The following is a 24,643-nucleotide window of genomic DNA, read 5'->3' as shown; positions in this document are numbered from 1 at the left end:
AGAGAGCAAATCAGTCTTCCTTATAAACAAGTGGAGTTTTCCGTCACTTAACACATTTCTTATCAAGCCTCATTTAGGACGGATAATAAGAAAGTTAGGATGAAATGATGGTTATTAGTTCCTAATGGCATGGCATTAAGCTTACCATGATGGTGTCCAGCCTTTAAGGTTTCTTGTTTTCACATTGAGGTCATGTGGGTGGGCAACATCATTAGGAAAAATGTGAATAAACTGAGGTGAGAGTTGAGCAGACATCCCGGCCTACTGAAAACAACTGTTGCTCTCAGCATTTTTTAGACAGCACTTATCATAGTGGCCACTGATGTTGTTCTACTTTGGCTTAAGAGATTTTAATGATTTTACATATTGTAGACAGACCCTTTATCTTTCTGAGCATCTATTGCATGTGTTCCCAAGAGTCTGGTCCCATATGTTGGTTAAAGTGTCCCCATAGGGGTCAGGAGCAATTATTTTATTTAGAACTGGTTTGCAGCTTTCCTTAACTTGCTGCTGTTTTTTTTTTTTACTGCAGCATTTTAACTGCTAAGGTTTTATGTGTTTGTGTATTAGGATAATATATGTGTTTGCAGCAGAGGTGATATACAGTTGAATAATACAGATACTTACCCTCCCCGTTAGGATATCATAAAATCTTTGATCAAATATGCATTGTTAGACTTCATAAAGGTAGTCATTAAACTGCATTAAATGTGTAGTGAATTGGGCTTAATTTCATTGGTATGTTGCACATTAATAAGCTGTTAAGCCTGCTCATGGATGTGATCTCCCCTCTGCTCTGGTGCTGCAGGACACTTCCAGTCAGTCTCTATGAGAAATCCCCATTAAGACCTAAGCCTCTGTGCATTGAAGCAAACAGCGAAAAAATTAGGACCCTGATTGCAAAACTCTGTCACTTCCAGCGAGGTTAATCCTCTTATGGGGTCTATGGAGCAGGGGCAGACCGATGAAGGAGCATGAAGCTGACTGCTTGATGCTGATCAACAGAACATGTTAAAAGATTTTTGTCAGTCAGTTGGGAGACAGCAGAGGAAAGTTTTTGCTCTTGAAACTCAGAGAGGAAAAAGCAATCATTCAGTCAGAACAGACATCTTCTGCTAAACTCTTCTCATTGTTTCTGGAGTTTATTAGTGCAGCTATTTTCATCCATTGCAGAAAGGTGTTTTATCAATTTCAGCATTTTTAATTGTAATGCATTACTTTTGGATTTGATTTACACTATTGAGCGTCCTCTGACCAGCAGCCACCACTGTTTTTAGTGGGTCTTGAATGTGCAGTGCGTTTGCACTTTGCTGGCCTTTATTTTGTGTGATTACAGCATTTTTCCTTCACATGCATCAAATGCATGCATGTATCACCTATGGGAGGTTTGACAAAAATATTATACTAGTTACACCTAATGCTGACAACATTGGTACTCCTCAAACACATTGATAAAAACTGTAAATAATGCACCTGTTTTATTTATTCACGTTTATTCGTGTTTGGTTTTTTTTATGTAAAAAGCTAAGAAAAAGTAGCAAATATAGTCAAATGTTTCCTTTGCTTTCCTTTCTGGGTCTATGTTCCAGATTAAGGTTCATGCATTGCTTTGTGCACCTCTGTTGGGGGTGAACAGCTGTTGGTGCTTTGCGGCTGTTTTCTGAGTGTGTTTACATGCGCATAAACACACCACTCCACTTCATTACAAAACCTGAGGCCTTTTTCCTGGGCCTAAAATGACATTTTTAAACTATTTACTCCTACCAATAATTACGCCAACAGTTTTGTGGTAACATACTCTAATACACTTTTTCGTAGTTGTGTGTGTAGAGATGTGCAGAAAAATTACAATAATCGTGGCAAAGGATAAATTATTTCATGGATACTATATAACTAAAAAAAATGCCAAGGAAAACCCAACACATTCAGAGCCCAAAAAACTTGCTTTGAATAAATATTTGGATTTCTACTTTTTTAAACTTTACATGTAAGTACTTAAATTAAACCTTGGTTAGCTTTATGTGGTTAATGGTCTCAAGCAAACTTTGGATTTGAATACACAAAGAAGTGCTTATGTACTTTAGAGAAGTTTCCATCTCTTCATGACGTTTCTAAAGTATTAACACATGTCTCTTTAATTATAGTAAAAAAAAATAAAATAAAAAACTTTCTAAAAACAGACAAGAATACCTAACTATATGCCCCTTTTCTCCATTGTCCCTTTTTTCTTTTTGGAACCAAACTGAAAAGATTAATCCTGATATATCTGTTTGCAGCTCTGATGGTAATCCTAACAACAGGACAATTGATTTCCTGCTAAATTATCTGCTAAAGATTTTTAAAGCCCAATTAAAATTTTAAATTCACATGAGGTATATATGGATGGGGATTCTGGTTTGTCATAAACAGGAATGACATAGATACTGATTATGATATTATTGCTAATAACATTGTCAAGGGTTAATTTCTTCTAAAAGATTAATAATGTCTCCTTCACATTCAAGATAAATTGGAGAACACTCACTGTTAAAGTGAAAGAAAAACATTTTAAAATTTCACCTCAATTTAATTTTTTTTACTTTAACTTTTAATTTGGCGGTCAAAAACAAAACAGACATGTGACTTTGTTAGGTGATTTTTTTTTTTACCATCCATCCATCCATCCATCCATCCATCCATCCATCCATCCATCCATCCATCCATCCATCCATCCATCCATCCATCCATCCATCCATCCATCCATCCATCCATCCATCCTCTAAAAATTTGAAATTGAGTTTTGAAACAAATGTCCAGTTGGGAAACCCAAAAACAAATGTCTAGCTCGTTTTCAGGTATCAAAATAATTTCACAGGCCAGAGAGGATTAGAAGTCTAGCGTTACCCTTTCTCAAAATATGCCCCACTACCCCTTTAAAAGCAGTTAATACTTTACATGTAGTGGACATATGTTTAAATAATTGGATTTTCTGGCATTTTTTGCTCCAAAAGAGGCAAAAAAAGAAGGTTTGTATTTTTATCCAGCAATCCAGACGAATTGAGGACAGCTGTGCATTTGTTTTATGGAAACAAACTGCTGGAATTAGCAAATATTTTGTTATGATAGAGAACAAATAAAAAGCAGAAACCCCTGTTAAATTAATCACTTTTTGCAATAATTTTTTCAAACAAACACCAGCTGCAGTAATCTTAGTTGTCTGGCTCTTAAACCCCTGTCCAAACTACTTTACTGTATGTGTCACGTTCCCTCGGAATGCAGCTTTCATTACACCCAGGACCCCGGTTGCTCAATGTAAAAAAAGGGGGTGGGGGACTTATTTCTTTTACATCTTTAGGAATATTTTTAGTATATTTACCGACCTTCTGAGGACCAACAGGCCCTTATGGGGACGGAGGACTGGTCCTAATGTGGCGAACCCACCTTTTTAACCAGTAAATTTTTAGTACTACTTATACTCAATCTGTAACATTTATCCAACTAAGAGTCACCAACTGACAGCAGGGCCAGTTTCTTTTCTCTTTGCTTAAGTCAATGACAGGCCCTCTGAGGAGGAACAGCTCCGACAGGGAATGCTGAAGAAATCTGATATTGTGCAGCATGTTAAAACAGTGCACTTCTATCAAGTAACCTCGACCAAATATGATCTGAGTGAGTAACTTTTTTCTATCTGAATCACACATTTTATAATTTGTAACAGCAAATAGTGCCCAATATAATTAATTGAATGCCATTAAAAGGTTCTCTGAGCAAAGAGGGGCTAACATTCCTCCTTGATTCACAGCCCTTCTTCTGCAAATAAATATTCAACAACTGGACGACGAGTGTTTTCTGTGAGTGTTTCATTTCAAGACAGGGAACAGATGTTGCACTTTGCAATAATTCCTTATTCAACTCAGCAGATTAACAGAATGAAGCTTTCATTAACCTGCAACTTCGACAATGCAGCAGATGGGAGCTCTTAGTAAAACAGATTTCTTAAGAAGCAACACGTACTGCGGCAGACGCTTTTTTTCCCCCAGAATGCTTGGGAAAATGAATCTTATGAAAAATATTATCTTGGGCTGGTGGATGTCGAGGGAAATTCCAAACAGCATGACAATTTACTTTATTTTGGGCTTTTTTTTTATAAAGCCCTCTGTCACCTCTGATTACAATGAGCTGAATGTATAGGTTACACATTTGGTTGACGAGATATTCTACCTGAGCTTTCCTGGTGCTCTGCGGCTACCATGGTTTATGGGTTTTGCAGGTGGCACATCCTGTGTTACAGGCTTTAGATGTTGGTTTTCAGTACGGATTAAAGTAATTCTTGTCTTCTTTTACATGCAGAGTTCGTGTGACAAAAGCCAAGCTAGATGTTTTGCATTTTGTGTGAAAGTCCTCTCAATGTGTCTAATTAACACTGGAGATTTGTGTTTAAATTTGAAGTCTTCTGTATAGAAGTAACCTTTAAGCTCACAAAAAAAAGAAAATTAGACTCAGTGCAAACCCTAAGACTACAGCATGAGCTCTTGTGTGAGAATGACTGTCTGCCGTGCACATGTCAGCAGTGTGGTTTCTTCCTCATCAGTTTATTAGCTTACATTGTAATCCAAAGCAACTCATATGAAATCATTTAGCAGTATTTTTAAAGCCATTTCAGCTGCTGATTAGAGAAGAATTTCATCCGAGGAACAACATTGTTACAGGTCCACTTCTTAGCTCCTGTTATACACGGGTGCAGCTGTTCAGCAGGCTCAATTCAGCCGTTTCCCAAAACCTCAAGCACAGATTCCAAAAAAATTAAAACAATTAGTCATTAGAAGACCTTGGGCAGCAGATCCTGCTCCTGCAGGCTGTCACAACCTTCATAAACCTACAATGTGGACATGTACAAATATAAAGATGAAAGTTCTGCCTATTAGCCTGATAGAAACTGAGTGAAGGCAAAGTATGTCAGGGTTTAACCCTTTTTGGAAACTCAGAGCCACAAAACTTTATTTAAATCAAAGTGCTGACTTTATAAAATCCAAAAAAAAAATAAAAATAAAATGGAAATATTACGTTCATGACTGGGTCTTACAAAAACTATTTTGTGTTTACAAAAAAATAAAACATCTTGAGCATTTACAAAATAGTTTTAGATTAACAAAAACAAGACTTAGTAAATGGATTCAAATGCTTTACAAATAAAAGTCTGAAAGGTTGATATTCATTTAAGCTGAGTCTCTTCTTCTTCAAACTCCCCCAGTGCAACCGGCTGCCTTCAGATATTCACAATTAGTAAACCAGTCTGCATGTGTGAAATTTAATCTCAACAGCATATGCCTCAAGTAGCTAACTATAACAACTTTTTTAATGTACATAAGTAGGTTTTTTGGTAGTTATTTTACTTACCGGTAATCTTTATTTTTTTTATGGACTTGTTAGTTTTACTCCCTACATTTGAACACACATACTTGTCCTTTCTACTCCTTAATTTCTCATGACTCCTTACTTCTATACATATTGATAATGACTTGACATAACAGCTGCAACATAACAGAGAAAAAAGCAAGGGCGCAAAGAGAACCTGCCTAGTCGGAGCCTAAGTTGTTTAAAAAAACATTGATAGCTGTGTGGATGATGTCAAAGGGGCTGGGAAACATTGCTGTTCATGGATCATATTCGGAGGAGCAAGACATTCCCCATTCAGCGCCGCTTTATTAGATTTTAAATTCCACTTCAGAGGTGGAAAACCCTTTCACTGCCATGATGGAACCCGGTATTGGCTGTGTCATGCAGTGGGGTGCTATACTTTAGCAAGGGAAGAAAGGTTGTTCAAAAACGATGATAACAATGTAGATGAATAAAAACAAAGGAAAGTTCTAGAATCAAATCTGCAGAACCTGCAAAACATACAGTATGTTCCCATCGAATGCACATTTTTTACTAGAAGGACTGTTTCTTCGTCCTACCTCCAGTGCAGACAATGAGCAGCCGATGCCTTCTCTTCTCTCCCGCTCTGTCTGGTCAGCAGGCTTTGCTAATCCTCCACTGTACTCCTTCCATCTCCTGCAGTTAGCCTCTAGAGCAGAGGTCACGGATTAGCAGACCTCGGTCCGGATCCAGACCCAACTGCTGGCTAATCCTGACCCAATCTGATTTAAAACATTTTCAAATTACCGCATATTGTCTGACAAAAAGGTCTAACTTCCCTTGCGCCGCTTCTCTTGTTAACATGGTAAATCCTTCCGGAGCGTCCGGCACCAGGCTAATTAGCCATAGAGCTGTGTCAGTCTGCGTCACTGTTGCGAAATGCTTTTAGACACAGCAAGCAAACCTGTGGCAAGCTGCGCGATGGGAAAGAAGGATAATGCGATGAGAAAAAGAAAGAAGAGAAAGTGTGGACTGTTGGAAGAAGCGGGATGAACTGGTGACAGAAAAGTTAAATGGCATGCTCAAGATTACCCTGCACATTTTGAGTATGTTTGGCTCAACCTACTGCTGTAAAGTAAAAGATTATAATCAAAAATGTCTCCACTGCTTACTGGTTGATGATTTTCTTTATTCTGACCCCGCTGAATTTTAACTGCTTACCCCTGCTCTAGAGGCTAACTCCTGTCAGCCGTAGCCTCTCCTAGCTCTCTCTACCTTGTGGGCTACTTCGATGGGCCAGTGTACTACTGCTGTACAGCAATAGCCTCCTTTGATCCTCAGTTTGCCTCTATAGCTAGCCCTGGCCAGCTGTGTGTTTTCCTGGATATCTTCTAAATTTGGGTTTTCTGTATTTGTTATTTTGGATTTTTGCCTCAGTTGCCTCTTTTTGGCCATTAAACCTACAAGAACTCATCCCTGCCTCCCTCATCTCTGCATTTGGGTCCTGAAAAACTCCACGCAACCCGACATCTTCATAAGCATATCTAGTTATTGAATACCTGGCAATGTTGTTTTATAAAAGAAGGATGAACACAAAGTTGTTAAAGTGTTTAAATACCTTTACTCTGTTCTTTATTAGATTTTTTTTAATGAATTTTCATTTCTTATTTACACATATACTCTATTTGTTTATTTCATTAAATTCAAATGGTAAACCAACTTTTGGTGACTTTTGCAAGGATCTGTGCAGAAATTTATTAAACAAAGAAAACCGGACACAAAATTTTGAAAATGTAGCACATGCAGGTCGAATCCACATTATTGACAAATGGAATTGTTCACAGAAAGCATGACCAAATGTGAAATATACACAGGGCCACATGAAGCAAGATATTTCCCCTCCAATTTGTTTGAAAGCCCCAGGAACAGTGAGTAAGCAATGATTCAGTATTACCAAGTCAAAAACAGTCCTGTTATAATTTTGGCATCCTGCATGTAACCTAAATGTAATGACAGATGGTTCCTTAAACAAGTCATTCGGACGAAATGCGTCTAAAATGTGGAAACATCCAATTTGTTATTTATTATCTGTTTGCACCCACTTATAAACTGAGCCGTATTTCTACGCGTGAGCTGCATGGAAGGATGTGGTCGTGAGCTGAAGCCTGGCAGGATGTGTATTTTTGAGCAGCCCTTGCAGGGGGAAAGATCCAAATTTACACACCCGTCCAAAATCACAAAGTGCAAGGAAAGCAATTGGCCTGACAGCACATGTAATAGAGACTGTAGAAGCTTGTTGCCCAAGGGCCCTCGCCAGTGTAGCAGCCATTGAGAATTGTGGAGGTTTTGGCTCACAAAAAATTGAGCCTGGGATCAGCTTCGTGAGGTTTCTCATGTCAGTCACATCCACAATCTTATTTTTGCTTCGCATCTGGAGGTTGAATCCAGCAAGAAGTGCATTCATTGTGTGTGCTTGTGGCACTGGTTTTCCTTGGCACTGCAAGTGATAGCTCGCCTTTAATATAGAGAGCTGGGAGGCATAGAATTCTTGAGGCAGACTGTAAAAACGTAACAGCACAATGGACAATGAACATGACTGTTGGAACTGAGGGGAGATCGCAGGGAGTCTCATGAAAGCCTCACAGGAGCGACGTGAGCATGCAAGGTCGGTTCATATGTTGACATGGCCTTCTGGGTCCAAGCCAGAGAACAGGAAACAGAGGCCTCTACTCTGTTCAGCATTGCTTTTCCGGTTCTCTCATTCTTGGTTAAAATGAAATACAAGACTTACAAACTCTAAATATAAAAAATTAAAAAAAAATATTGTTTTTGTTTTTTCTAACATACTGTTAACAATGCTTAAGTCTGCTGGGGAAAAGATAAGTCTGATGCCATACAGTAGGTGTCAGAAGGAAGAGTAGAGCAATAGTGGAATGCAACATTTCAAGTCCAAAATTAATTGAGCATCATCAGTGAGAACTTCATTCAACAATTTTTTAGGTAGTTTGTTGCTCCAAAATAAAATAAGTTATTAGGAGGGATCTTATATAACTATCTGTTCCTCCTAATAAATCTATGAAGGTTTAAAACACTGTTTTTCAAACTAATAAAGTCCATCATTCTACAGAAAGATGTCCTTTACAGCCCAGGCATACCCAGCTTTGCTCATATGTTACATATATTACCACACAAAACCAAAGACCAATAAACTGAAGCATCAGTTGGATTACATGTTTTTTCGATGATATTAGCATTTTTTGGATGGACATAAGGTGATACATGCATGCATTTCCTGATTCATTTGTACATTCAGCAGCCATGCATTGAGACCACCTAAGGTGCATATATTGCCTTCCCTCCATTTGCTATCCATTTTTAATATTCCTAAATTGATTTGTTAATAAATGTTTGTTTTTGTTTAAATGAAGACCTCTGTGATTTTTCTTTTCAAATCATTGTATCTTTTTTCATGTAAATGGAGAAAAATAAAGCAATTTTGACCTAAGGAATCAGCCCAAATATATTGGCAACGCAAAACGCGACTGGTGAAACTGATGTTAATATAATTAGTATTAGCATCACCCTTAAAAAAAAAAATCTGTATCAGTTGATCTCTAATAGTGCTCGAGTGATACTCGAAAAATACGACAAAAAAAAACATTAAAAATTTACAAAGCAGAACCAAAACAAATGGATATAACTGAAGTTAACTGAGACGAAGAACAGCTTCTTCTTCTGTGCAGAGGTTGTTCATATCAAACCTCAGGGGCTGTGACAGCCTCAAAAAATTATTTTGTTTAGACACACTAAGGAGAATCTGATCATTAGATGTAAAGGGAGAAATGCTCTCATCTTTATGTGTGCCAGCCCAAAGATGTGTAGCAGAATGTTGTACTGTACTTCATAACAATGCAATAATGGAAACTTCTATTCCACATGTAAAGCACATTACAATAACCCAGCCGCAGTTATAAAGACCTCTTAAAATCCTTCCTACGTCCAATTGACTTTGTTTAGGCCAGCTGCCTTGGCTGATAATAAAAGCACTGGATGTAGATGTTTTACATTTGACACAACTCCCCCAATCCGAGAACTCCCTACCCAAACAACCACACAACTGACTAAGCATCCCATTCATTCAAGTTTCCGTTTTCAATCATGTATCATGTTTCACTTATGTTTGATGAGATCGCTGACTCTTTTGTCAATTCCTGTTTGTGGTATCCTTGTAGCAGCCCCCCAAAACCCCCCCCCCCCCTTGCTCCTCTCTTTGCCTCCCTTTCACAGCCAAGCTGTCAAGGGGAGCATGTTGTTGTTAAAAATGAGACAGGGCAACATCAGGGCAACATGTGATTAGCATTCATTGCACCATCTCCTGTTCTCGAGGTATTTTATTACCACAGGTGCAGGAGCATTCACTGATCAGATGCACGCTATAGGCGAGGTTAGCTCTTAATTGAAAACAGCTTTATTTATACACCTGCAGGCACTAAAGGTCTCAGAGAAAGCAAAGGGAAGCTGAAAAGGGTGGGGTGGGGCAGTGACAGAGCAGTGAAAAAAGATGTGCCTTGGGAGGGATAGTTTATAGCCCACAGGGAAGGGAATTGCATTCTGAAAACAGTTTGCTACCCAGTGAAAATAAGACAATATATATGCAGGTGCAAATTTCTGCAGAGAGGGTCACTGCTACAGGCAGAAACACTGCACTGAGTGCACATTTAATATAAAGAAATGATTTTTGTTTCATTTATTTTTTTCAGATATGAAACATTGTCTTTGTGAGGACATGATGGTATTCTGATCTAGCAAAACATTGTCCTAATTAGGTTTAGCCATATTGCAGTTGTGACTTTGTATTCAGGGGGCCAAGGTTTTTAAATGCAACCATAACAGGAAGCGATGGAGTCAGTTCAGCAGAGGTCCAATCAGAAAACTACAAGGAGAGGAAAAATCTACACATATTCTCTGTTAAAGTCTCTGTAGGATCAAATATCCCTTGATGGGAAAGCAATAAAAGGTAGTTTTATGTATGTTTTAGGTGGATGTGCTGCAGTGCCCAATTTATATTTTCTGATGACAAAGAAAGAAAAAAAAAAGATCAATAAAATGATAAGCATTAATCTACCACTATCAGCAAAAATATTTGTCATGCACTTATACTGTCCTGAAATGCCTTTGAGAGGAAAGGAATATATGTTTTTGCTACAAGCTAAGCTTCTCATAGCTCTGTTTTGGAAAAAAGTCCAAGCACCACATGTAAATGACTGGCTGAAAGAAATGGCAACTAACATGGTCATGGAAAAAAATCACTTTATATTGAAAGGTATAGTAAATATAAAACATCTGAGGAGATATGGTATCCATTCCTATCCTTTCTGGAAGTGGGTGGAGGTAACGGGATGTCCAGTGTAAGCAATACTGACACCAACTGAGAAGCATTTTATTTATTAATTTACTTTTTTTGTTATTATTTATAGTTTTGTTCTTTCTGTTATATTGTTGTAATATTAATTTGGAGTATGTTTGGATTTGTTTATATATACTGTGCTGTACTATTCTTCAGTGTGTGTTAAAATGTAATAAAAATATTTTGGAAAAAAAAAATTGGTTGCATCATTCAAAAATAATAGCTTCTGATCTACCATTACAGTCTTCAACTTACATTAAGATTGCTCTGGAATTTTCGGCATTTAATTTCTTACTGCTTTAATCCAAATTTTTACAGGGAGAGGTAGCCTAGTGGTTACAGCAGAAAGCGGGGAAGGCTGCAAGTACCCTTGTTTAAAGTCCTAAAGACTTCCACTATGGGTACCTAAGTGGGACCCTCAGCTCTGTGGTCACGGCACAGTCAACCACTGCTCCTTAAGTATTGGTTAAACACAAAGGAAGATTTGTGTGAGTTATGGATCTCAGGATCTAATCTCTCTAGATTTAAGAATTTAATTGAGAAAATGCACCTGTGTTCATTGTCCATAACATACACCTGCCCATATGATAAACCTCTAAACAACAGGTGATACCCTAACAACGTTGACATATTTATCCTCACAATGTCATACCTGCTTTCTGCCATCTTCCTTATACAGCGAAAATTTGAATTTGTTTGTGTTGGGGATCAAATATCAATGATGTAAGCAAGAGCGACTCCCCCTGACGCCACATCCCTGCATAAAGTTTACTTAAGAAGCTGACTCCATCCAAAGGCTCTCTGCCCTGAAGCTCACAAGCCTTGAAAGGGGAGACACAAACCGGTTTTCAGCTGAAGTTTACATTGTAGCCACTAAAACCTATCCAGAGGAGTCTGTGTCCGCTGGCCGAATCACACTGCAATCTGCCTATGATTCAGTAGAGCTGGAAGCAGTGTCTTATTTTTCATGTGTATCAAACCAGCTTGAACGCAGTTTTTTCTAAACCCACCTGCTGAAGCAGATGAGAAACCACCATTCTTCTGGCCAACCCACAGAACAGCCGAGCCCAGTTTGTTTGGAGCTTTGATGTTTTATCGACCGACCAATGCGTACAGTAGTCAGCATTTTTTTGAGGTGTGCGATGATGGTTGCAGAACCTCTGCGAGGGGGCATGGTCGAAACAGATTTGATGGTTGCAGCGGCTATGTGTCAGAAGCATAAATTGGCCTTTAGGCTACTACAGTTAAACTGGCTAGCATTGTTAACTCCAAGCTACTTCATTGCCAGTCCTAAAGTAGCAGCCATGTTGTGAGTCCCCTAACTCTTTAGTTTTAGCTTGCCCATCCCAGAACCATTCTTACCAGCGTCACTATATTTTGATGCATCTCTCAGTCTTTTTTCACTCTAAACTGGGTAAAATTTCACTACTTTATTCACATTTAACATCTCTGCTTCAGAGTTATTAACATTTATCTACTGCTATTTTAAATGACACTTTGAATGCGTTAAGCTTTAAAACTTGAAAATACCTCAGAGACTCTGGAATGGACTCTTAAAACCTCTATTTATTTGCCTTTATTTCTTGTGCTTATTTTCAGTAGTGTTTAGCGCTATTATATACAATAATACTGTGTGATTATTAGCTTAAACAGGTACCACTGTATTTTAACCCATGGTTTGGAGAGTGCTCGCTACATTCGAGGATGCAGGATTAAATGTAGTCCTGAGGTTAGATTATCATCTGTCAAATTGTTTGTCGGGAAGTAAACTGCAAGGCTTCCTGTTCGGGATTATGATGTCTCTAAATGCTTCAATACCAGACTTTTAAAATATTTCTTGAAGACACATGTAAGGCGACAGGCCTGCATGCATGACTAGGATGATTTTGGAGCACTTGAAGCTGGAAGGAACCTCAGAAAGCTTTAGACATTTGTCGATGATTTAAGTGAAGACTGAAGCCGATTAGACAGGATGGCGTGTAGAGAAATACCATCTGGAGTTTTTTTGTTTTTTTATACTGAAAACCTCTAATTACATCTTCCTTTGTGATCTCAAATGTCAGCAGCATGTCATATAAGGGAAGGTGAAATGGGTGTTTGTTTTTAGTATATATTATATTTGTAAGAAGAAAAGCATCAAGGTTTGTTCAATTCGACAACACCTGGGAGAAAGACAATGCTGTAAGAACTGTTTGACCAGATTTCATTTATATTAGGAAGCCTTAAAAATCTAAAGGTTTCATTTTCAAGCATTGGAAAATGTAAAACGACTTCACAGAGACTTTCTCCAAACATTTAAAACTTCAGTGCAGTGATATTGAATTTCATAATCTTTATGATGATCTTAATGATGGAAAAAAATGCTTTACTGAACTATACTGTGTCAGGACCTCAAAAACAAGATCTGGGTTTTTAAAAGAGACGCAGGGATGTAGATCTTGGACAGTGAGCAGAATGCTGTGTGTATACAACTTCCAAATGTTCCCACAACACATTTCCCTAGATCCTGTTGGGACAAGATGAAAGGCTCTGTGCCCTAACATCACTGTAACTGCAGGTGTGGAGGCTCCCATTTCACCAATGTCACTGATGTTCGCAGACGTTTCTGGGGGTAGGGGAGGGGGGCAGATCTGAGACATCTGCACATTTGGATAAGCATCTGAGAGTTCAATCAAATTCAGCACCTCACAGGTAAATGTTTGGATACTCTAAAGCCCCATGTGTGTGTGGGTGGGACGGTGGTGAGCGCCCTTAATTGTCTGTTCTGGCTTGTCATCAAAGGAGATATAACAACCACAAGACTGTGTGGGGACTCAGAACAATGTCTGTGTGATCACTTTCCTCAGGGGGGCAGTTTGTTGGAAACTCCGCTTTGTAGGAATGTGTTTTGACCTGTTCATGCTAACAGTTCCTTGCTGAAATTAAACAGGGAAGATTTGCTTCAATAAAAACCTTGTTGACACGTGGAGTGGAGCAGATAAAGTGCTAGACCTTGTCCATCTACGCTGAAAGGGGGTTATAATGATAAAGATAAAGTGAAGTTTACTCTTATAAAAAAAAAAACGTTGAGATCTTGTCTTAAAATAAATTGTTAGAGGAAAAAATAATTAAAAAGGTTTGTACATTTGCATGAAAAGGCAGAACTAGATTTTCAAACAGCAAAAATTACACCCAGAGGTTCCAGAATTAATCTCTGCAACAACTGCTTGAGAACTTGTCCATGAGCACCATAATCAGAATTGAAAAGCCAAATAAAACTTATGCAGTATTGTGATATTGATGAATTCTACAAGTACTTTGTGTGCATCCTGTAAGCCATACAGATAAAACATTGCCTTGCTGAGAAGCCAACTCACATTGGGCGGCTCCTGCTGTAGAGATCGCTGCTCTGTTCAGTCTTTGCAGCCTCTGCAGCTGCTTTCCTCTCCTCAAATTCCTCCCTGCTCAGGATCATGCCCTTGTGGCCGTTCTCCACCAGCTTGCGGGCCAACTCCCTGTTCTGCGAGAGACAAGAAAAGGTGAGGAGTCGGGCAGTGAGAGGCGAGAATGCCTATAGTTGGGGCTGGACGTCACCAGGCATTGCCAATCATAAATTTTGGCAAGGATTTAGCCAATGTTTGGAATTTGTTTGTCATGCTGGTGTGTGTGGATTCAAGTTATTTTCACCACCACACCCAAACTATAAAAGGAAAACCTGCTATGCATCACCACAAGGTTTAGTTTATGGGTTTTGTGATTTGATGCCTTTTCTCGGACTCATTCATCCTCTAAATGTCCGCATGTTTCCATGTGTGTGTGAGGGAGCATGTGTTTCTGCCCAAATTTTTCTAATCACTGTTAGCAGACCCACCATCCCTGAAGCCAAGTCATAAAGTCATCATCTTAAAAGCTAATCTTGCCATCAAATTCAGTGGCTTGTCAGATCAAAGCATCTGCCACATGTCCACTTACTAAGAATCCCAGCTGGGATCCGAGAGGAAAAGTTCTATTTTCCTCTAACTTTGATCTGGCGCACCAGAAATGAGTTTCAGACATGTGCCTTTCCAAGAGTTGGCCTGAAAATCAGTGTAATTATTCTTAGGCTCATTGAATCAGTCTATTTAAAAGCATCAGAACAGTACCTGGATTAATACTCTGTGACTCTGTAACATGCCCTTTTAACCCTGATATTTCTCTGAACACACATCGTTTACTTTGACAAGATCTCAAGACATCACTAATGTAGGTTAGCAAACAGGTTTATAATAAACTGAACTTTTAGAGATCTGTTTTCTGCACATCTTAGATAACCTGTGCTGACAGTTGTTTCACAACACATGCTGGAGTGCACTGGATTTAATGAAGCAGATCAGATATGAGTTGGTCTCTTCTCTTTGTGGACACAGGTGTTCAAACAAACTGGCTCCTGAAAAAACTTCATATATCATTAGCAAGTGTGCCATCTGCTGGATACAAGCAGAATTGTTCTTATGAAATACTGTGGGGATTGGCTGCTGTTTGCAGATTACTGCCACTAACAGTTTTATTAGCCAAAGAATATATATTTTATAACAACAATAAAAAACATAGCTTTGTTTTTTGTGCTGGCTCTAATTTGTGGTAGATCAATGGTAAGGAGTTCAGGATGCAAACCCAAATTTCCCTCCTCTCAGTGACAATCAACTCCTTATGGGAGATATCAGGCTGCTGTCTGACCAAAGGATATGCACAGTCTATCTCTGGGTTCTGGCTAGAGAGCGTCCTCTTAGTCAGTTGTGCCAAAGTTGTATGCCAAGGGGCAGCGACTTTCAGTCCACCTTCCCCTGCACAATATCCCATTGATGGTTACGGAAATCCAGCGGAGAAAGCTAAATACAGCTATACAGGACTTTTTATTTTAGCCAAACCAAAGAAATGTCTGCTTCTGATCTGAGTGGCTCTAGCTCTGGGGATGGCAGTCATACAGAAAGTTGTTCAATAATCTCAATGAATGCTAGAATGAAAACATGGGGACTCTAGGGTAAATGAGGACTACAAAATGACTAGATGGACGAGTTTGCAGCCAAGCAGTTAGTCATACCTTGATTTCTCACACTAAGCTGGAGTTAGCAAGTCCAACTTAAGCCCTGAATGGGTGGAAGATTGGGAAATATTTCATTACAACCTAGGCAGATGATAACAACAGGGTTGCTGATAAGGAGTTAAGGTGCAAAAAAGGGCTTCATTATATCCAAAAGTGTCCAGGAGACTCCATTTGAGGTACAAAACTACATTTTAACCAGTGCAAAGCTGTGCAAAAAAACATTTACAGCAGAGGACCTGTCAATGTTGGACAACATGTGATCTCATCCTTTATTCATTCATATAAAGGATGAGTGGCACCACTACCACGGGAGTGGTGCCAGGGTGGCATGGTTAGGGCATAGGGCTTGGAATCCTGACATTGTGAGTTCGAAACCCACTCCCACAGACTTCCACTCTGGGCCTCTGAACAACACCCTTAAACCCCAGGCGCTGCAAATGGCAGCCGACTGCTCCCTAACGGGATGTGTTAAATGTCGAGAGTGAATTTCATTGTGCTGTACTTGTGACAGTGTAATGACAATAAAAACGCTGGAATACTTTTGGAAACAGCTGGTTATAAAAATTGGAATAGAAAGCCATTTTTATCAAAATAAAAAGCAAAGAGGAAATGACAGTGAATGTTATGACAGAAATTAGATAGGTGGGTTTGGTTAAAATTATTTAGAGTATATGAAAACGTAAATTTAAAATAATCTGCCAAAGAGGCGTCATGTTCACAACCATGAAACACAGTTACGATAAAGTCTGGAGCAAGCTTTAAACGGTATAGCTCATGTCTATCAAATCCTAGAATGTGAGGAACAGGCCTCGTATTAATCTTTTCGATACATTATCGCTTTGGTTTATCTCAGAATGTACCAGATAGTATACCATATTAGGATGTTAGAGATACACTTTCATCATTTTCTGAAGCACACAGGACTCCATTTTTATTCTGCATGTGACAGATGGCAGAAAACTACAAAATATCTTATCTAAGGCATATTTCCGACAGTTCGAAACATTTTAGATATTATTTGCATGGAGAGAAAAAAATCCATGAGTTCTGTGGGGTTTCTAAGTGGAGTATCCTGTTGTAGTTCATGTGTGGGATTGCTTCCCATCCAACCCTACACAACACTAATGAATAAATAAAGGATGACATCACATGTTGTCCAAGGGTAAACCCTCCGCAGGGTCCAGAAGTTTATATCCAGCATGACATAAATAATTGTTTAAGTAATGAAGAATACTGATCCACTATTTTAATATTGACTCTTTAAATACATCTGATATACTTGCAGATAAACTCCCTTTGCCATGTTTAGCAGGGTTTATAATGTATAGAACGAAAAACCACAATAGGGACCGTAAGGAAAATAAACTAGGTGGTGCGTTTCAATTCCCTGTAAAAAAAAAACAAAACAACAACATTATTGTGGTTATGAGATGCTCAAAGTCTCATTCAATTTTGCCAAATAACAAATTGCAACAAATTCTACTTAGAACTGTTTCTGAAAATGTAAGATTGTCTGAACAATAAATAGGACACTTTATTACATTATAGCATATTAGACAGTAAGCCACATGAACTAATACAAAATAAGGTTGTGTAAAATAATTTGCGTACAACGGAAAAAAGGTAAATTCATTAAATGTTTTGCAATTCAAAATAGGTAATATACCGCCATCTAGTGTGCAACAGTATTTACTACACCAGTACGGCCTCTAGAGCGTGTAAAGGCATTTCCTGCAACTTATACTGTTATGCATGAACGTAAATTAGGTTTATCAATATAGATGCTTATTATAACAACACGATAATATGAGGATATATTGTTTTATCTAAAATTCTAACATTTTTATCAAGAATCCAAATACTTTCCTGTGATACTTACTTAACTAACTAACTAAGTACCAACTTAAAAAAAAAAAAAAAAAAACATTGCCGAGAGAGAAAATTATGAATGTTTAATAAATTACTTAATGAAAAGAAAGTTCCGGTAGAAGAACAGGCTAGAGAAAAGGCCATTGACTGCAAACAGTTCAAAAGTTTTCAAACGACGAGAGTTTGGTTTGCAACCCAGATAACTAACTCTGAATAACTTACTTTTAAATAAAATAAATCCGTTGGAGTAACTTTAGAGTCCAAATAATCTACATAGTCTTTAAAGTCGGCGAGGAAACGGTAAAGATGTCCAACTTTGGTGAGCTCCATCTTTGAGCCCTTGTTGTTTGGAAATGCTGCCATGGCAACTGTGTTACGGAACCATGTCATGAATCGATGAGCCAAAGTATACCCGACCTATGTACTTTTAGTGTACTTGAAATATTACTAAAGTAATACTTCTTCGAACTAAATTGGAACATTTTTATGTTTACAAAACTATACTTAAAATATAATGTTCAAGATCATTTTAAGTTTACTAAATTATACATTAAAGTGTTACACAAGTACAGTAATCAATATAGTAGAAGTTTACAAGGTATACTGTACTTGTGGTTCACATTTAAGTTTATTGAAGTATATTTAAAGTATACCACCAATATACTTTTCAATATCCTGCCAATGTACTAGTTATACAGTGCTAGTCCAAATTTTTACACATTCAAGAATTACTAAAACTACAATATTATTTTTGCTATTTTAATTTGTATATTATCAGTATACTTAAGCTAACTTGCCATATTTGAATTATTTTGAATAGAAAAGCATCTAATAAAGTATTTACTTTACTTATTAGTATAAATTTAGTATTTATTTATCTTTAGTGTTAATTAATTAGAAGGAATACAGCTTTAGAAACTTTGACCAGGACTTCTGATGGCTACACCGAATCAGAGCATCTCCAAAAACTACAGATTTTGTATTTCTGCTCTGTGCTTACTTCCTATCAAAACTTGTCCAAGAATGGATGACCAAATTTATTGTTTCACATTTAGTGCAAAGGCTGGTCCTGATCCAACAGAAAACATATACCTCAAATTGCTAAAGAAGTTGTTTCTTATACAAAGTTTATACAATACACAATGCATTTTAGCTTATTTCTCTCAGCTTCATTAACTGCAGAGTAATCTAGTCCCAGTCCCTCCTAGACTAGTCCCATAAACCTAAGCCCAATACTGAATTGGGTTCTATTTGTTATTTTATTTTGTTAGTTTTTTTTTTGTTTGTGGATTACATGCATTGTCAATATTAAAGCATTTTATTATTCTATCTTCACTATAACACCAAGTATGTTATAAATTAATGTACATAGATTAAACAGACCAACTAAAAACCTGTATTAAAACTTTATATCAACTTCTAGAACACCATTTCCTTTGTTGAAGAGTTTTGTTGCCAGAGAGGCTGTTCAAAAGCCCCTGTTGGTAAACTAACTTTGCATAAAGAAGTCCTTGAAGTCAGGCACACATTTTAAATATAACATTGAATACATTGTCAGAATTTTTTAATCTTAATGAAAATAAGAAAATATATTATTTAACCCCTTCTCCTTGATCTACACAGATAAATGATCATATTACAGGTGTTATTAAATCAATAGTGACTTCTTTGTTGAAAAAGGAAGGATTTAAAATTTGTAATTTTAGCGATTAAGGTAGTACATATTTTTTGGGGTAAAAAAAGTCTTTTGTCAAATTGGTTAGGTTAATCTAGACTCCAGATAATATATAAATATATATATATTCAGAGCTAATATGAACATCAGCCCTGGAACCAAATCCCTTGACTTTTATCAAAATCTCAGAGGACTGTCCCCAAATCTTAACAAAGATTTCCAAAAATCATTACAAAATAGAATGAAAAAGAGCAGGTAGACCTTTAAGCTCAGAAACAGAACGGCACAGATCACATCTATTTTTCATCGCAGTGTTCAATATTTAAGTATGGGTTTATTTCTGGGTAAGAAAACACTGGTTGACCTCAGAAATGAGACAAAGCTTGCATGACAGTCTTTAATGTTTAACCTAAAGAAGCAGCATATTTCTTTTTATGACCTTCACATTTTTGGCTACTTACTGAGAGTACAGATGACATGTCAGCAGGAAGAGGGGGTGCTAAGATAAGTAAAAAAAAAACACCAAAAGTAAAAAAACAAAAAAACAACTTGGTGATACTTTCAGTAACTCTGCACCAATGATCACGACATTAAAATAATAAACAACTGTCAGGCTGCTTGGAAGGAATAACTGTGAATGAAGAATTTTTCCCAGCATTATAAATGATCTGAATCTTGACTTTGGAGCAAAGATGTTCGCTTTATCCTCCTATTGTAAACTGTTGCAATAAAAGTTATTTTAGGCACCTATTGTGTTCCCCTTTGGTTCCTGGCTTAGATTGGAAAATACATTTATAATTTTGAATTAATATGTGTTTGAGGCAAGACTATTTCTTATTTAGGATTAGAATACGATGTACAACTGCAATAAAAACAAACAGACAAAGAAACAGATTTTTAACCACTCAAAAAGTTTTTATCTGAACTCATAAACCTCCACTAAGGTATTGAACTTTCAGATTTAGATTTTAGGCTCTTCATAGAGACAAATCAATATGTTAATGGGTTCAAATGTTGAATCATTAGTCCCAAGGTAGGAGAAATCCCCCCAGACCAGACATCTGATAGCAAAGTGAGAACCTTGGTGAATGAGACGAACCCAGGAATGGTTTTAAGGTAAAAAAAAAAAAAAAAAGAAAAAAAAAGAGAAAGAATAACACAAAGCTGTCATGGTCCCAAAGGTTTTGGATATGGTCTATTCTCTCAAACCTGTCAGTAAGTATATATTTCTGTCATTAAAGTACCAGAGACTCTCTCTAAATATCACCTTGGGATTACAGTGAAATATGATATCCTCTAATGTTTCAGAACTTGGAAAGCAATTATGCATTCATGAAACATGCTTGATACTTCATACGCTTACAGGTGCTGGTCATAAAATTAGAATATCATGAAAAAGTAGATTGATTTCAGTAATTCCATTTAAAAAGTGAAAATTGTATATTATATTCATACATTACATACAAACTCATATATTTCAGATGTTTATTTTGTTTAATTTTGATGATTACAAATGACAACAAATGAAAATCTCAAATTCATCATATCAGAAAATTAGAATATTACTGAAGACCAATAAAAACAAAGGATTTATAGAAATGTTGGCCAACTGAAAAGTATGAACATGAAAAGTATGAGCATGTACAGCACTCAGTATTTAGTTGGGCCTCCTTTGGCCTGTATTACTGCAGCAATGCGGCGTGGCATGGAGTCGATCAGTCTGTGGCACTGCTCAGGTGTTATGATAGCCCAGGTTGCTCTAATAGTGGCTTTTAGCTCTTCTGAATTGTTGGGTCTGGTGTATTGCATCTTCTTCTTCACAATACCCCATAGATTTTCTATGGGGTTAAGGTCAGGAGAGTTTGCTGGCCAATTAAGAACAGGGATACCATGGTCCTTCAACCAGGTACTGGTAGCTTTGGCACTGTGTGCAGGTGCCAAGTCCTGTTGGAAAATGAAATCTGCATCTCCAAAAAGTTGGTCAGCTGCAGGAAGCATGAAGTGCTCTAAAACTTCCTGGTATGTGGCTGCGTTGACCCTGGACCTCAGAAAACACAATGGACCAACACCAGCAGATGACATGGCACCCCAAACCATCACTGACTGTGGAAACTTTACACTGGACTTCAAGCAACGTGGATGAAGTGCCTCTCTTCTTTTCCTCCAGACTCTGGGACCTTGATTTCCAAAGGAAATGCAAAATTTACTTTCATCAGAGAACATGACTTTGGACCACTCACCAGCAGTCCAGTCCTGTTTCTCTTTAGCCCAGGCAAGACGCTTCTGACGCTGTCTGTGGTTCAAGAGTGGCTTGACACAAGGAATGCGACAGCAGAAACCCATGTCTTTCATACGTCTGTGTGTGGTGGTTCTTGAAGCACTCACTCCAGCTGCAGTCCACTCTTTGTGAATCTCCCCCACATTTTTGAATGGGTTTTGTTTCACAATCCTCTCCAGGGTGCGGTTATCTCTCTTGCTTGTACACTTTTTTCGACCACATCTTTTCCTTCCCTTCGCCTCTCTATTAATGTGCTTGGACACTGAGCTCTGTGAACAGCCAGCCTCTTTAGCGATGACCTTTTGTGTCTTGCCCTCCTTGTGCAAGGTGTCGATGGTCGTCTTTTGGACAACTGTCAAGTCAGCAGTCTTCCCCATGATTGTGTAGCCTATAGAACTAGACTGAAAGACCATTTAAAGGCTTTTGCAGGTGGTTTGAGTTAATTAGCTGATTAGAGTGTGGCACCAGGGGCCATCAATTTTGAACCTTTTCACAATATTCTAATTTTCTGATATGATGAATTTGAGATTTTCATTTGTTGTCATTTGTAATCATCAAAATTAAACAAAATAAACATCTGAAATATATGAGTTTGTATGTAATGTATGAATATAATATACAAGTTTCACTTTTTAAATGGAATTACTGAAATCAATCTACTTTTTCATGATATTCTAATTTTATGACCAGCACCTGTATAGTAAAGCAGAATTATTTCTGTTTTCTGAACAGCATCTGTTAGGAAAATCCAGAAAATATTTGTACTGTTTTATATTATAAACTCTCCACCATACTGATGTTTATGTAAAATGCTTATAAAAACTGTTTCCTTTAACAATGCATGTGGAAAACAACACCAACAGTTAACAGTCATTTGCTGAATGCTTTTTTTTTTCACTTGTTTTCATCAGTTTTAACATTTTCAGTAGTGGTAATATTCAAGTGTGAAATAAGGGTATGTTTTACAATAAATTTATGCATCTAAACTTATCCATCAGTAGGCTTTTGCTTTTTGCATCACTTTCTTTTTATTCGATTGCATTTGTAAAACACAATTGAAATTCCTTATCTTAAATGAATTACTGCTCTCAAAGCACATAAGGGGTGTATTTAAGACCATTTACTGATAATAATAGTTTCCTCTCATTTTCTAACAATAGAAATATTTTTTTATTTAGACCAACATAGAGTTGGACTCCATTTCATTTAATTGACAGTCTGATTCCTATGAACTTTTTCATTCAGTCTAACTTTTATGTGAGCTTAAGGATACAAATCTAACTCCTGTTTGGTGACAAAAATACGGCAGCAGAAGAGACGGCAGGACAATAGATTTAGCGTTCATGTCTGGGGGGAGGAAGTAAACCTGCAAAAAAGGCCTGCAGTCTGCCTGCAGTCAATTTTAATATCTCGTGCCAATCTATGAGTTACAGGGGCTTCTCTTTTATCAGGAGAATCCTTGCTGCCCTGTTTGCCCTGAGACAAGCTGAGACACCGGGGGACATCGTTTATCTGTCTGAAGAGAGTAATGATGTGCTGAAAAAGGGGGAATCATACAACCAGTGTTTTCTGAGTCTCTGTGTGTTTATAAACAGTTGGCAATTGTTGTTTTTTAATACCAATCATGAAGCAAGTTCAAAATTGTTAAACGTATCAAGGTTTGTCTGCCCCCAAATAAAGTACTTTTATACAAGTGGACAAAATAAGAACATTTACAAACATAAACAGAGTTACATCATTGAAAAGTTTAGTCAAAGTGCAATGATGCTTTTTAGGTGCTGAATGGCCAAATAGGTGAAAAATTGCAAAACAAAAACCTTCTTACTGTAACATACACTGTGCTATATCAGAGAATCAATTCTCCAAAATATATAATAATATCATTAAGAGTTCGTATTTGCTTCTCTTAAGATCTCTGCTCCTTCATGGCCGGTTTACAGCTCTTTGCCATCCGATACACCGACATCTCCAACCATCAACAGCCTTTTCATCCCTCTGCTGGCGACATACGGGGGATGTCCTGAGGTCATGATGTCTGGGGGGGGTTTTTTCCAGGGAGACAGCTGGTCAAAAAACTAAACTGAGTTTTGATGAACTGTTTGATCCTTGTCCACTATGGATCTGGAAGTTTGTGGAACAATTCATTGTTATTGGGCTAATCATGACAAATTCAGAGTTATGAGAGGTCAGTAGTTGCACACACCCCTGATGACAATCAAATAGATCACCATTCCATTTCATGGACTGCTCTGACACAAGCTGCACTTTATTCACTACATAGCATGTATCTAAATATATTTTATTTCTTTTCAGGTGTTTTTATACCTCCTAAAAGAGTTTTTCCTCCATTTTATTTTTTTAAAATGGCTTTATACTCTATGTAATGATTTTCGTTTGAGGCTGTTTTATTTGATCAAGAGTGTCTCTAAGGATGGTTATTTTTACAATGAGCATTTTTCTCTTTTTATTTTGCGTGAATCTGGAGCATCAATAAGATTTTCTTTTAGTTTCATAATGACAATGAAGATGATTTATTCTGCATTCGGAACACTTTAATGCTTTACTTTCATTGATTTCATGTCTTTCCAATTTTGAAAAGTGACTGAAAAAAATGATCTCAAAGCTTTGATGTATTATATTTTTGCTCCAGGAAGACAGGAAATGTTGATGTATGAATTGAAAATTATTAAAAGTTACAAATTAATCTGATAAACTTTAAAAGCAAAGGAAAAAAGGAAATCAGAAGCACTTATTGTATAGGAAGGGTATTAAGCATGACATTTTTTTCAACACATTTTTTTACATTTCTTTTTGTCAGTATACTTAAGTTACTAGTTGAATCTTCAAAAATAAAGGTTTGATGCTTTTTTCATTCTAGTTTTTTTCTTTTTTTTCCTCCCACAGTTTTACAAATCTTTCCCAGATTGGATTAAAAATATGGAAGGAGCAGCAGGGGGATGGCGCCCGAGTGTTCATATATTAGTCCTTTTTAATCCAATTTTAAAATACTTTATT

At 37.3% G+C, this 24,643-nt stretch overlaps 1 protein-coding gene across 1 annotated transcript in view; it reads right to left on the bottom strand.

The window, feature by feature from the left end:
* The window catches only part of cfap299 (cilia and flagella associated protein 299), a 122,597-nt gene extending 104,484 nt beyond the window's left edge, over nt 1-18,113 (bottom strand). Inside the window, exons 1-2 of the mRNA XM_038288119.1 lie at nt 17,898-18,113; nt 14,101-14,243 (exon numbers count right to left, since the gene is read on the bottom strand). Coding sequence (XP_038144047.1) covers nt 14,101-14,243; nt 17,898-18,065 — 311 coding nt within the window. The 5' untranslated portion in view covers nt 18,066-18,113. The remainder of the gene's footprint in view (nt 1-14,100; nt 14,244-17,897) is intronic.
* Nucleotides 18,114-24,643: the final 6,530 nt, after the last annotated feature.

This window comes from Cyprinodon tularosa, unplaced genomic scaffold, assembly GCF_016077235.1.
Source record: "Cyprinodon tularosa strain WSP-4 unplaced genomic scaffold, ASM1607723v1 ctg249, whole genome shotgun sequence".
Classification (NCBI taxonomy): Eukaryota; Metazoa; Chordata; class Actinopteri; order Cyprinodontiformes; family Cyprinodontidae; genus Cyprinodon; species Cyprinodon tularosa.
The sequence above is the reverse complement of the archived record's forward strand: the minus strand, read 5'-3'. Positions and strand labels throughout refer to the sequence as shown.